This window comes from Cyphomyrmex costatus, unplaced genomic scaffold (genome assembly GCF_001594065.2).
Source record: "Cyphomyrmex costatus isolate MS0001 unplaced genomic scaffold, Ccosl1.0 scaffold254, whole genome shotgun sequence".
NCBI lineage: Eukaryota > Metazoa > Arthropoda > Insecta > Hymenoptera > Formicidae > Cyphomyrmex > Cyphomyrmex costatus.
Window position 1 is genome coordinate 967,627 of NW_017276629.1, and position 13,252 is coordinate 980,878.

Sequence of the window (13,252 nt, forward strand, 5' to 3'; positions counted from 1 at the left end):
CTCTCACTCTCCCTCTCTCTCTCTCTCTCTCTCTCTCTCTCTCTCTCTCTCTCTTCCCTTTTGCTAGGGTTCTCCTCTCTGTACTTCCGCCTCGTTCCGCTCTGCTGCGCGGCTTTTAATCGAGCGCCAGCGGATTATCTCGACATCGAATCTACGGTCAACCTGCAAACCACCGGCAAACTCTGGACCTTTGTGCGTCATTCTATCCGCGCGACTCAGGTGCCCCGTTTCACGAATCTAGACGAGCGCATCCACTTTCTCCCTTTGACGTGAAGCCAATCGACGTAATAATGACAGATAAATCCGCGTAAACGTGATATTTCGTTGCAATAAAAACTGCAGAATTGTCGAAAGAAATGATAGTTCGTTGTCACGATATACATCTTGCTTATGTCATTTTTTTTAATTATTCCACAGCTTGATCTTGTGACACGGAAATAGTAATTTTATTTGTTTATAGTAATATTAATCATAGCTACTGCAATTAGCATGCATTATAATCGATTGTAATATCATTTAAATTAATTAATATTGTATATTTAACATGTGCACTCATGAACGGTAAATATGTGCTCATTATCGAGAATCGCGCGTTAGGTCAACCATAAATGATATTCCCGTAGGAAACGTTTTAAGCGCGGGATCGCGGATATCGTTGATGATCGATCATTTCCCGCCACGAGTCGTGATATTTACAGAGACTGCTTACCGCGCGTCCGCCACATAATTTTACCACTTTCGCGTCAAAGAGAAGAAAAGAGAGGAGGTCTTTACCGGGCGCCATTTGTCGCGGATCTTATCGGGCGGCAACGGGTGGACTCTTCGTTTTAAAGCGACTCGAGCGTAAATGCTGCCTCGAAATCGCTCCGGTCGAACCCCCCGAAACGCGCATCGGGGCCACTGCTTTAGCACCGGATATTTATTACCTCACGGTGTAGCCTTATCGAGTGGCCTCGCCATGCTTGAAATCGTGAGAATTCCAACCAAACCCCTCCGCCGCCGCCCGCATGTACACATACACGTGAACAGACCGTTCTCCTATTCCCCATGCACGTACAGCATACGAGTGGGATTACGTACGAGTGTGTGCCCGGTAACGGGACAGAATGTAATGGAGAACGGGACGGAATGGAGAGAGACGGAGGGATGGGACGGGACAAGAGAGGTGGCCGAGGGGGTCTTTGACTGGTGCGCGAAGGGGACCAGACCAACCCTTCAGGTTACTCGGCAAGGGTGCGCGATATTGATTCCCACCTAACATTCACACTGAACGTAGGAGCTCGGTGTTATGTATTTCGTGACTCTAGTCAATAGGTATATGATTCCGTTCGAGGAAATCCCGCTACTTTCCCGAGTCATCTGCGGTAGAGTCCCCGCGAGGATGATTAATTCGACTTGTTTTTGGTACGAGCCATATTATATTGCACGTATTATAACACGTGTTTACCGTGAAGCCCTAAAATACGCACAGTATTGTTCTAATCCTATAAAGGGTATGCAAACTATTATCATATATTATAATATAATAGTTCAATTAATATCATATATTATACATGATATATGCCAACGAATTATACACATAAATTATACGTATAATTGCTTATTATGTGTTTACGAAAAATGCAAACTTTGAAGAAATTTAAATTGTACCAAGAGCTTGTCGCAATATTGCGGCACATAAAGGTACTTACGTAAATAATTAAAAGATAAACTGCAATTCATTTTACAATTCATTTTTTTCGTGTTTTTTTTGGTAGTTTCTCATCGACACCTGGACGATTGTTTAATTCTTTATCAGTCAATGATTTAACGATTGTTCGAGAGCGAGATTACAATTGTGCGTTGCTTTGAGTGTCATGGTTAAACGATACTCGAGTGGAACCCGATCTTCGCATCGATATCCGCGATTATTCGTGCTTCGTTGTTTCGCTTCGTCGCCAGTTATTTCGAGCGCGATGGTGGAAGTTACAGTGATGTTGGCGCGTGTCCCAGTACGGCTTCCTATGTTATATACGTTTACAGCTTTCCGATATCTAACTTCTGCGCCCCTTTTTCCACGTCTCAATGAGCCACGACGCGAACGAGCCCGCGTACACGGAACACATATACATCTGCCTTCTCTCTCTCTCTCTCTTTCTCTATATCTCTCTCTCTCTCTCTCTCTCTCTCTTTCTGCCTATCGACCGGCTCGGATCGATAGCGATCTATATTACAGGCGGCTGACTCCTCGAGTGGAGGACGACGGGGGTCTTCGACGTCTCACCGATCGCTGAAGAGGCTATTTGCCTCGCGGTGATGGTGGTGGTAATAACGGCGCGCAGTTTCGCGGCTCTATTATGATAACCGAAACTCCTGTGGAACTACTACTGAACGCGATACAGCGCATCCTCTCTCGAAAGTCTCCTTCTCCCCCGAACAAAAAGCGATTATCGGTTACGGTAAAAAGCGAGAATGTGTTAAACATCAAGATTTTTTTATGTGCTTGATAATGGAGAGCGCCCGCGATACGTTACGGCGAATTATTGTTATATGTGCGTTATCGAGGCATCATAGTTAAACTTGTACGTACGAAAAATAGCTAATTTTGATCTCCTTGACGACTTACGATCCAATTACATTATTATCTCTCTTTTTTTTTTTTATTAATCTCTGAATTCATTGAAGATGAATTTACGTGTGTTCGCATGATGCCGAATAATCTGATAAGTCCTCTTGCCAACTTTGCCGCCCCTCGGCAGGTTGCTGTGCAAGATCTTTATCTTCCATAATGCTACGAGATTAATAATGTGAGATCGAAGTTGCCCAGTCGAGATCGAGGATGAAGGAAGCGGGAGGGAAATGCGTCTGCCTTTTGTAACAGACAAATACAAGACAATGAAGATTAATGCTTCGACCTCATTCTCTTCTCCCCTGCCGTTCCCGTGGTCGACGGCATCGTGTGAACATTTCGATAATCCCCAAGAGAAGTGTCCCTTCGGACTCGACTTTGGGGGAACTTCGCGCTCTTATAACCCTGACCCTAAATTTACTATAATAGTTGACGAATCTTCTCAATGATTCAACATGAACGATGACTTTTGTCTTAACTAATTCTGAATGTTGATTTCCGAGTAGAATGAATGCTACATTATTGAAGACATATTTAAGCTCAATTAGCCCTAATCGAAATGACTGGTTGTGAGTAATTCTTGTAGATAATTATAATTCTGCGTAGAAGATAACTTTGTTTCTGATCAATCAATTTTGACAATAATTTCCTATTGCGAAATCAGAATGACACAATTAATTTTGTTTATCAATTTACGAAATCTACAAAATAAATTATGAATAATCATCACAGTACAATTGTTTTATACGAGGACAAAACATACTTGTTTCTAAAATTGATTGGATAAATTTCAACAAAATACACATTTTTATTTAACTTCTAACGTCTTTGTCTACATAGATTTAACGTTATATCACACGATAATGCCAAATTTAACAAAATTTTCAATCCATAATTGCTTTGTTATTGCAGATTAGCAGTTGGCGTGACATGGATGTGAGCTTCACGAACGTGTTAGAGGGGGCTCGCCAGTACTTCCAGGGACTGCCCGTACCGAGTACAGGTAGTGGCGCGGCCACGTCGGTGGATCACAATCTCCACTCGACATCCTCCACGAATCCCGCCTCATCCACGTCGGCGACAACGCATGATCATGATGCACCGTCGCAGTCGACGCAATCAACTCAGTCAATTTCGACTTCCGCCAATAGTAGCAGCAGCAATAGCAATGTCCAGGAGTCGAATCGTTACCCCGCGGACGTTAGACCTTCGTCGTCCGTGGAGAGTAGCAATACGGCTGCCGGATCTAGTTTCTGGAATCCACATGTGGAGCCATACGCGCCACAGCCGACAAGGGTCGAAGTTCCGGATACAAGGCCAGGCGACGAAGGCTCCGCCATAGAGCCCAGTTCCTCCTCGGGCACTGTCACTTTAACTGAAATGCAGCCTTCAAATTATCAATTCTCCTCCTCCTCCTCCTCCTCCTCCTCGTCCTCCTCCTCCGTTGCCGCATCATCGTCGAATTTCTCGCAGAGACCACCACTAACGTCATCATCACCGTCGACTACTTCGTCCTCCAGCGATCACAATCATCACCATCACCAATCTCATCTTTCAACGTTGAACTCATCATCGCATTTGCATCAAATGCAACCGCCTCAACCGCCACATTCCCCTGGACCGGTGTACCAGCAACTTAATAATGTCAGCAGGACGTCCTTCAGTGCGGCAGAGATACTCGCCTCTTCCTCATCGCACTCTGCTTCAACCTATCAGGCCGCTAATAATGATAGGCAATCGCAGCCGATTGTTGCGCAGAGGACTCAATACTATCCACGCTACCATCATCCAGACATCACGAAATGCGCACCGGCCCCGTATTCGCAGAGTTCCATTTATCAGTCCGCCAATGTAGCACAGTCCCCAAGTATAGTTCAACAACCGAGTACGAGACCAACGCCAATAGAGCAGAATAATACAACGGCATCATCTAATGTCGTTACTCAAGGACATTGTCCGCCGGAACAGCAACGAATATCTGGTACTTATGGCAACAACATGTCACTTGCTCAGAGTTCTCTCAACGGATCCTCAGTGTACGGATCTGGTTCCTCCTCTTCATCCTCTCAGAATTACCGTTCCACGAATCAGTATCAGCAGCAGGCCCATCGTCTGACCGCTTCCACTTTAAGCGTCAACGACAGGTCTCATAGCTCGGACGGGTTACACTCTTCCACCGTCGCTTGCTCTTCATCGTCGCAAGCGGTCAGTCCACGCCAGCCTGGACCAGGAAGCTCCTCCTCCAATCACATTCCTTTGCAATCGCAGTCGCAGAATCTTCCGGGTCACATTCCTTCACCGCATCTGCCGTCCGCCGCCACCTCGGTGCACTATCATCAACAACAGCAACAGCAGCAGCAGCAACATCATCAACAATCGTCGTCTCTACAGCAACAGCAGCATCCTAGTCGTATAAATGCATCGCCACACTCGCACGCTTCCTCGTATGGAGGCCGCATAGTGCCGCTGCCATCACACGGTGTTCCATCGTCATCTTCCTCTGTCGCCATGGCGGCGAACCATTCGCAGCAGCAACAGATGCCACCACCCCCGAGTGGATATCACGTAGGAACGACGCCGTCACCGCATCACGAACCGTCGCCACGTCACGCTACTCCGTCGCCGCATCACGCGACGCCATCGCCACAGCGGCAGTCGCCCCACGTATCCAGTCTGCACAATCCACATGCCTCCCCATCTCCTCATCATACACCCTCGCCGCACAACAGCTTCCAGCCACATTCGCCGACCTATCCACCACCACCGCCTCCGCCACCGCCACCGCAGCAGCAACAGCAGCAACAGTCGTCGGCTTCGTCAAGGTCGACATCACAATCGTACAACCTGTCACCGGTCACCTCGCAACACTATCAAACGAATTACGTGGCGGCGGTTCGTGACGCGGCAATGGGGTTGCCTTACGCACCGCCGCCACCGTCTTCCCAATCTTCGTACCATTCCTTCCAGAAGAACCCGCAACCGGAGTCTCAGGGGAATAACTACTACCCTCAGGCAAGTCGGTCTCACAACCAGTCTTACAATATGCAGCAGATGCTGGTACCACCACAGACGGTATATCCTAACACTCCCGGTAACAACAATCTAAGTAGCTACCAGCAAAATGTCAGCAAACACGCGACGTATAATGGTGCGGATGGTATAAAGAGAGGAGCGATTGATGTTACGACGATACCTTACGGTACGCATCGGTCACCCACGCAGAGAAGTGCTAACACGCATAACCTGCCGCCTATCGCCGCTCTTTCGTCTTATCATTCCAACAGGCGAGAACTATTGGGAAAATCGGCGCAAACAACAGCACGACAACGAATACATTCGACGAATGCAACTAACAAAGTCCCGTCCGTCGTAATGCCACCTTCGTCTATAGCGATGCCTCCTCAGAGACTTGCCGAGTATCCAATGACTCCGGTCTCGTCTATAAACCACGCGATACCGGTGAACGGTAGGACAACTACTGTGACGAATATGACGTACGGTTCGCGATATACTGGCCAACAAAGCTATCCATCGTCGACGTATGCCACCACAATAGCGCCCAGTCATCATGGTAACAACTCCGCTAATAGTACTACAGTGACGACTATCAGTAGTCATGGTGGTTCAGGTGGTACGAGGTCTTCCGTTCCATCGATCCACGCGTATCAGTCTTCCGACGAGCCGGATCGGTCAGCGGGATCGTCGTCTTATCATCAACCACCGACACGAATAACGACTGAGGGCTATGCCTATAAAGAACATCCTTATCAGAACCCAGCGTCATCCGGTAGTCAAGCAACTTCGGCCGCCACTATGGCAAGTTCTCCGAATAACGCAGTTCGGAAGAGAGAATCCCCTTTAGACTTGTCCGTGAAAACAGTTAAGACATCGGCTGATTCTACGGCGCAAGATGACCTTGAGACTATCAGTACCGACAAACATGTCAGTAGTTCAAATTTAAGTTCATCTAGAAACAATGCGAACAGGCCAATGTTACCTCCGACTGTGATGCATCAATCGGCACCGGCACAACCGTCATATCCGTCGTCGTATGATAGGCCTTCGAGTAACAGTTCGAGAAATTCTATGCAAGTGACTTGCGTTCGGGCATCAACGCCTCAAACGGTTTGTGCGCCCAAAGTCGACTTTCTGCCAGATTTTACTTCGACGCCACTACGTCATCAATCGCACCACGACAATTCTCTTCGCAGAAGTACTCCGCAGCAGCTTTACGTTCCATCCGCCCAGCCTCTCTCGTCCCATCACACAAACACCTCTCCACTGCCTCATATGTCCACGTTCAAGAAGCGTCCACTGCCCACGTCGCCATACGATGGTCTGACGATACCACCGCCACCGTCGTCTTCGTCGTCATCGACGTCTGCGTCTTCATCATATCTCCAAACAAATGATTCTATGTCCTCTAGATTTTCCAAATATCACTCGATGATAGATTCATCTTCACGACTTGGTCCGCCCACACTGCCCGCACAAGATTACTCACCGGATTCGAGCTACTATCTAGCGGACAGTAGAGCCAAGTTCGAACAACAGCAATTCCCTCAGCGCGAACGATCACTCAAAAGAGCTGGAGAGGCGATTTATGGTATAGGGAGCCCTAGCAAACAGACCAGAACTGCTTGGCGAGTACCGAGTACTGACAAACAAATTATTGAGTCGAAACTATCGACTACAGGTGCGCAAAACGAACAACAAAAACGGCAAGAGATCAACTTGTCGGTTCCTCTGCCAAATGGAGCTCTGACAACACCTGGCGATCACAGAATCGACAACGGTAGTTACCCGACGCCAGAGTCTAGATATCAGTCGGTATACTGTGATAAAAGGACCTATCCAGAGTCCAAAATCGTACGCAGTTCGCCATCGTCGTATAATCATCCAGTCATCTCGAAATCCGCGAGTATACACCCATTACCGCAACAATTGAGCAGTGCGCAACTAACCTACTCAAATTATCGCCAGTCAATTCAGAAGATGACATGTCTCTCAAGCGGGATGTCCAGTGGCCAATCGATAGATCAACCTAGCAATACTGGTGCCGATAAGAGGGTGCTCAACTTGCTGAGGAACAGCTTGGAAAACAAGCAACAAAGGGATGAGCAGCTCAATAGTCAGCAGCCTATTTTGGTTAATCATAGTCAACAGAGCTTCCAGAATAAGGTAAGAAATTGTTTTATTTTAGTTACTTTTTTTGTTATTGATAACTCACTTATCTTTGCGCATAAAATTAAAATATAGAATTATGTAAATTGTAGCTGGAAATGAAAACATGCGATGATTTTACTTAGTATTTCTATTTATATCTTTGTCTGTGATCTCTAGACACTCGACGTCTATATGACGTTTCTGATAATTTCCGTGAAATTCCCTTAGGTCGTCGCGCCAGTCGAGCCCAAGAGCATCGGCAGGCACAATCTGTCACCATTCACGGCGGCGAGTTTGCTCGAGCGTAACAGCAACACACCGCCGCATTACAAGTTGCACGTTCCGCGAGCAATAGACTCGATCACTCAGGAAGTGCCACGTAGCATGTATGCCTCAAGAGTGAACGCATCTGCCACGCTACCCGGCAAGGAAGCCTCCCTCGCGGGACCACGTGGCGCCGAGAACCAAATCCATCGTGACAAGGACGACGGTCTTGCCGCTATCTTAGCTGCGAAGATCAGGACGAAAGCGGAACTGAAACAAGTGCGTGGTTGTCTCTACTTAATTCTAATTAATTTGCGGAATTGTGCTAATTAATACCGATTTCACAATTTATACTTTTCATTTAGGTTGGAACCGGCCAATTTACAACGAAAACATCTTCCGTACCTTCTCAAGATGTGTCATCGACGCCGAGAGGTAATTTAATGCTATCTAGCGTAAAAGACGCTATTAGTTCGTGTATACTTCATGTTATTAATGATATTTTCATGTCGATTCAACCTATTCATTTCGTCGCGATTACAGTTTGAATAATAATTGTGTTGCTTAATTCAGTTACGACAATTATGCTACAATTAATATTTATCATTGAGGTGCATATAAATGTATATAATTTTTATATTATGCACACAGAAATTGATAGTGCGGCTTCGACGTCGACACCACAGTCTGGTTCGTCCGCAGGTAGCCCACCGAAATTAACACGTGAGAAAACGGTCTGTTTGCCGCCCAGAAGACGTTTATTTTCGAGAACCGATGAGGATAACGTACCGGTAACTGTGCCTGTTGCTGCCACAGTCGCGTCCACAGTCCCAGCTAGAGCGAGTGGTTGTAGAAGCTCTTCCGAAACATCGGTCTTTGACTTCCGGGAGAGTGATTCCGAAAGCGAGATGCCAGTTCTCGAACGACAAACCTTGGAGGAAATGAGAAGAGACAGAAAGCAGTTATCCAAAGTGCAACCTCCGATACCTCTCAATGATGCTGTATGTATGAATATGGCATCTTCAACGGATCTCGTGAAGATAGAATTAAAGGTAATGTACAGTATAGGAATAGATAAAAAGAAATTAAAAATGAGGAAGGATATAAATGCCGAATTATTCAATTTATGTGACTGAAATACAAAGACAGAGATTTTTAATTAGTAATAATTGATTTCATTTATGTTAGTAACATATTAACTGTTCTTTCATTTCCAAGAGTAATTTTTCTTTAATATTATTATATATAAATATACGCGCGATAAATTCAATGAATTATCTTAAGATAGTACGTATACCATCTGTACACTCACTTGTTTGTTATTTATAGAATCTTTATGTTTCATTCATTGTTTATATTTATATGATTTTCTTCTTAGCTTTTTCTACTAAACTTTATACTTACTGTTATAATATTGTGTAGAATATATGTTTAAAATCTTTCTTTTTGTCTTAAATGTTCTAATCACCATGCGTTTCTTCTTGCGTTATAATTCTAATTTATGGATATAATCTTTGTTTGCAGGAGAACGATAAAATAAACGATATGGATCCATTCTGGAGTAATACCTGTGATAAGTTTATGGAGCAATTACGAGCAGGCGATGCCGTAAAAAAACGTGGACGTAGGAAAAAAGTGAGTGGTATCGCAACATCAAAACTTGAAGATGCAGTTAACGATAGCGACAAGGAATCAGATACCAATGCATCGCATTCTCGAATCAAGACCGAAGACATCAAAAAGGAAATATCCGATTCATCTAATAAGGATGATAAAAATTCAATTTTCAAGAACGTAAAGATTAAAACGGAGCCCGGGTTGGAGAAGGAAGATAATAAACATTCAAGCGATGATTCAGACGAAGTACCGTTGATTAAAAGAACAAAGCAGGAAGTGAAGAAGGAAGATAGTGATTGTGATGAGGAAGTGATATGTCGAAGAAGACGAATTCGTAGGATCAAGCTTGAATCTTCTAGTGGGAGTGAATCCTCGAGTGAAGACAGTGATGCTAGTACCGTATTTGGTCATGGTTCCTCAGTTGCTGACAGACTTCGAGCTAGGAAACGGACTATAGTTAATGTGTCTGAAGGTATGAAGCTTCGTTCGAGAGATACTACTCCTCATAAAGCAAAGACAGAAAAAGAATCCAAACTGTCGCCTCCCAAAGGCGGAACGTCTCAAAAAGCGAAGCCGAAACCGTTGTTCGGTGACGGAAGTGATTTTAGACCTGGTTGGGAAGAGGAGGTTTACGTTTACAAAAAATCTCTAAGAATGCCACCTAGATTGATTACAGTGTCAAAACCATCGCGTTTTCACCGACTATCCACGTCATTGCCAGATTTAGATCCTGGTTCGCCGGCATTGTCTGTCTCGATGGATAGTTCCGACGTGTGTCTCAGCCGTAATAAGAGAGACAGTGACATGGAATCTAATTACAGTTTCAGCATTATGGGACTTGGTAGTAAGATTGATGACGAAGAGGCGACTTCATCAACAACAGTTTCTTGTCCTCCGAAGGCTATGATGAAACATTTCCGATCGGATAACAATTCTATTGTCGATGTTCTCGCGCAAAAAGTCGGAAGTGGTGGTGGTCAGAAAGACTCAAAAAAGAGACAGAATCTGAAAAATAATAAGAACAGTAATGTTAATAAAAGCAATAACGAACCGGAACTTTTACCAACACCAGGTTTTGTACCGCTTCTGTCGTCCGAAACATCAAAGACCTCTAAAAACAAGATTGCGTTGAAAAATAATAGAAACCCAATTAAAGTTACCAACTCTGTCCTCCTCGGTTATTTCCGCAAAGAGACGGTCAATAATTTCCGTGACGCATTTAAGAACAATCACACGTTGCCCAATGAATTCTCCACTCTAGTATTGAAGAGTAGAACTAGAACGGAGACGAAAGTCTTGAAGAAGGAAACTACTATTCGTGAAGTGTTCGGCGAGGATAGGCCTGCGTCAGCCCCACCGATGCAGAATCGCGATGACACATCACAAGATGACGATTCGCAGAACGAAACGCCGGAGAATGCTTTAGGTAAGGTACGAACATTAAAGCAAAAAGTGGTGTCTCGTTTGAGAAACGCTGGTATACTACGAAGTCACAAAGCTATTGCGAACTCGAAACGTCATCTATTAACTGCCGAGAGGCGGAAGGATCTTCTCAAATCACTTGCTAATAAGAAATTACATCGAATCAAGATAGAGCAAGAAGAGACAAACGATACCAGAGAAGACGAAAATAACGAGATGGAAGATGACAAGAACGATTTAGAGATTCGTAATAAAAAGAAGTTAAAACTTCGACCTGGCCGACGAAAATTCCGTTCTGGATTTGATTACATCCGTAAGAAGAAAAAGCCATTAAAAAAAGACGAGGCTTTATCAAAGGAAAGAAAGAGAGTATGTATATATATATTTGTCTAATTCTCTCGTTTGCTTTCATCTCTTTGTTATTTTTTTAATACTATTTTGAAATGCGATATTTCACTGTACAGCAAAACCAAGCTAACAAACCAAGCCCGGAGTGTGTAGCCGATATTCAATCTGAGATCAGGACGTGGGTTATCAAGAAGGGCGTCGGGGAAACCATATTACACCGCGCTGCCCGTCTCGGTTACACGGTAAGATAACGATCATATTGCTACGTCATGCGACAAAATTAACTACGACTCGCGCGAATTATGATCTAATCTGTTTATATTCCGCCGTAGGACGTGACCGCTTATTGTCTGGAGAAGCTCAATAGTGCGCCGAGTCCTAAAGACAACGCGGGATATACACCACTTCATGAGGCGTGCTCCAAAGGTCATCTGGAGATTGCAAAACTCTTACTGGCTTACGGTGCAAACGTAAGCGAGAGTGCTAATGGTGGCATCAGGTAATACTTTTGTCAAATCTTTTACGATAACTTTTCTCATGTCAAATCGACGAGTAACTTGATAAATGTAGGCGGTTATAGATTATGTAAGATTGAGAGTGACATATGATACTATATACATATATATTTTCCATTATTAGACCACTTCATGAAGCGGCGGAGAATGGTGCTACAGAACTTGTGCGATTGCTGTTGTCGTACGGTGCCGATCCATTGTTGGCTACTTATTCCGGACAAACGCCTTTGATGTTAGCTGTTGATACTGAAGCTAATACCATTCTAGAACAGCACCTGGCTGACATCCAAGGTCGTACCACCGTACCATGGTCGTTCGCCGGTTCATCTTCAGTTTTAGGTACGTTATTGTCAGCATAAAAAAATTCTTCAGAAGTATCATGCGCGCGCGTTTGTGGGTATTCTAAATGTATATTTTTAATTTTCTATGGACTTCTTTTTAGATCCAGAAGAGACGGGCTATAATCCGCTCGATGATGTTCCATTGGACAATCCTGAATCAGTTGAACTAGATGATATCGAAATGGAAGTAAGTGACATCAACTTGCCTGTCCTGTTCACCTTGAATAACGATCCCGACAAATGGGTGCTGCTTCAAGATCTTATGGCGGTTTTGAGGATAAAGAGTCGCGATGCTCTTCTCCGTCAAATTAATCCAAAAGCACATTCTGGACCTCCTGCAATCGCGCATCGTGAGGTCATGCGTGAACTGAAACTGCCAGATTTCCTGGAACAATCTCGTTGTTCTCATCTGTTGAGTGGCGGCGAAAGGATTAATGTGCGTGGTTCTAAAGTCGTTCTTATCAAGTACAACGACAAGGTGAAATCTCTGTTGAACGTGGAAAAAGTGCTGATCAGCCTTAGGTGACAAGAGGCTCCTCTGGGACGATCATCACCCCAGATATCAAAACCATCCACTTCGATTTCAGCCAAGGAACATCAGAAAAAAGTTGAAGGCAAAACTATGAAACGCGAGCGGCAACATGGAAGAAAACGACAAGAAACTCGTAACAAAAATTCTGCGGACTAATCGGCTTATTCTTTAGCCGATGCTCTATCAAAATATAATTAAAATTATATAAAAATATAGCGAATTTTCAGAATTATATTGCTGAACAGTAAACAATAATATAAAATCAGATCATTTTTGATTGTTTTATGAAGCGTCAACAAGTAAAATAATCAGATTACTGATATAGAAATAATCCTAAATGACTAATGCAAATCTGTTTGTTTGGAAAACTCGTCCCTGAAGAAAGAAAGACTGATCGATACAACAATGAAGATCGGTGCTTTAGGTATCCAAAGACTGA

At 44.3% G+C, this 13,252-nt stretch overlaps 1 protein-coding gene across 1 annotated transcript in view; it reads left to right on the plus strand.

The window, feature by feature from the left end:
* Nucleotides 1–13,026, plus strand: part of LOC108774415 (mucin-5AC) — a 68,295-nt gene extending 55,269 nt beyond the window's left edge. The window contains exons 2-10 of the mRNA XM_018540512.1: nucleotides 3,521–7,789; nucleotides 8,003–8,317; nucleotides 8,404–8,473; nucleotides 8,690–9,090; nucleotides 9,563–11,446; nucleotides 11,542–11,667; nucleotides 11,758–11,924; nucleotides 12,065–12,279; nucleotides 12,383–13,026. Coding sequence (XP_018396014.1) covers nucleotides 3,539–7,789; nucleotides 8,003–8,317; nucleotides 8,404–8,473; nucleotides 8,690–9,090; nucleotides 9,563–11,446; nucleotides 11,542–11,667; nucleotides 11,758–11,924; nucleotides 12,065–12,279; nucleotides 12,383–12,807 — 7,854 coding nt within the window. The 5' untranslated portion in view covers nucleotides 3,521–3,538 and the 3' untranslated portion in view covers nucleotides 12,808–13,026. The remainder of the gene's footprint in view (nucleotides 1–3,520; nucleotides 7,790–8,002; nucleotides 8,318–8,403; nucleotides 8,474–8,689; nucleotides 9,091–9,562; nucleotides 11,447–11,541; nucleotides 11,668–11,757; nucleotides 11,925–12,064; nucleotides 12,280–12,382) is intronic.
* The last annotated feature ends 226 nt before the right edge of the window (nucleotides 13,027–13,252 follow it).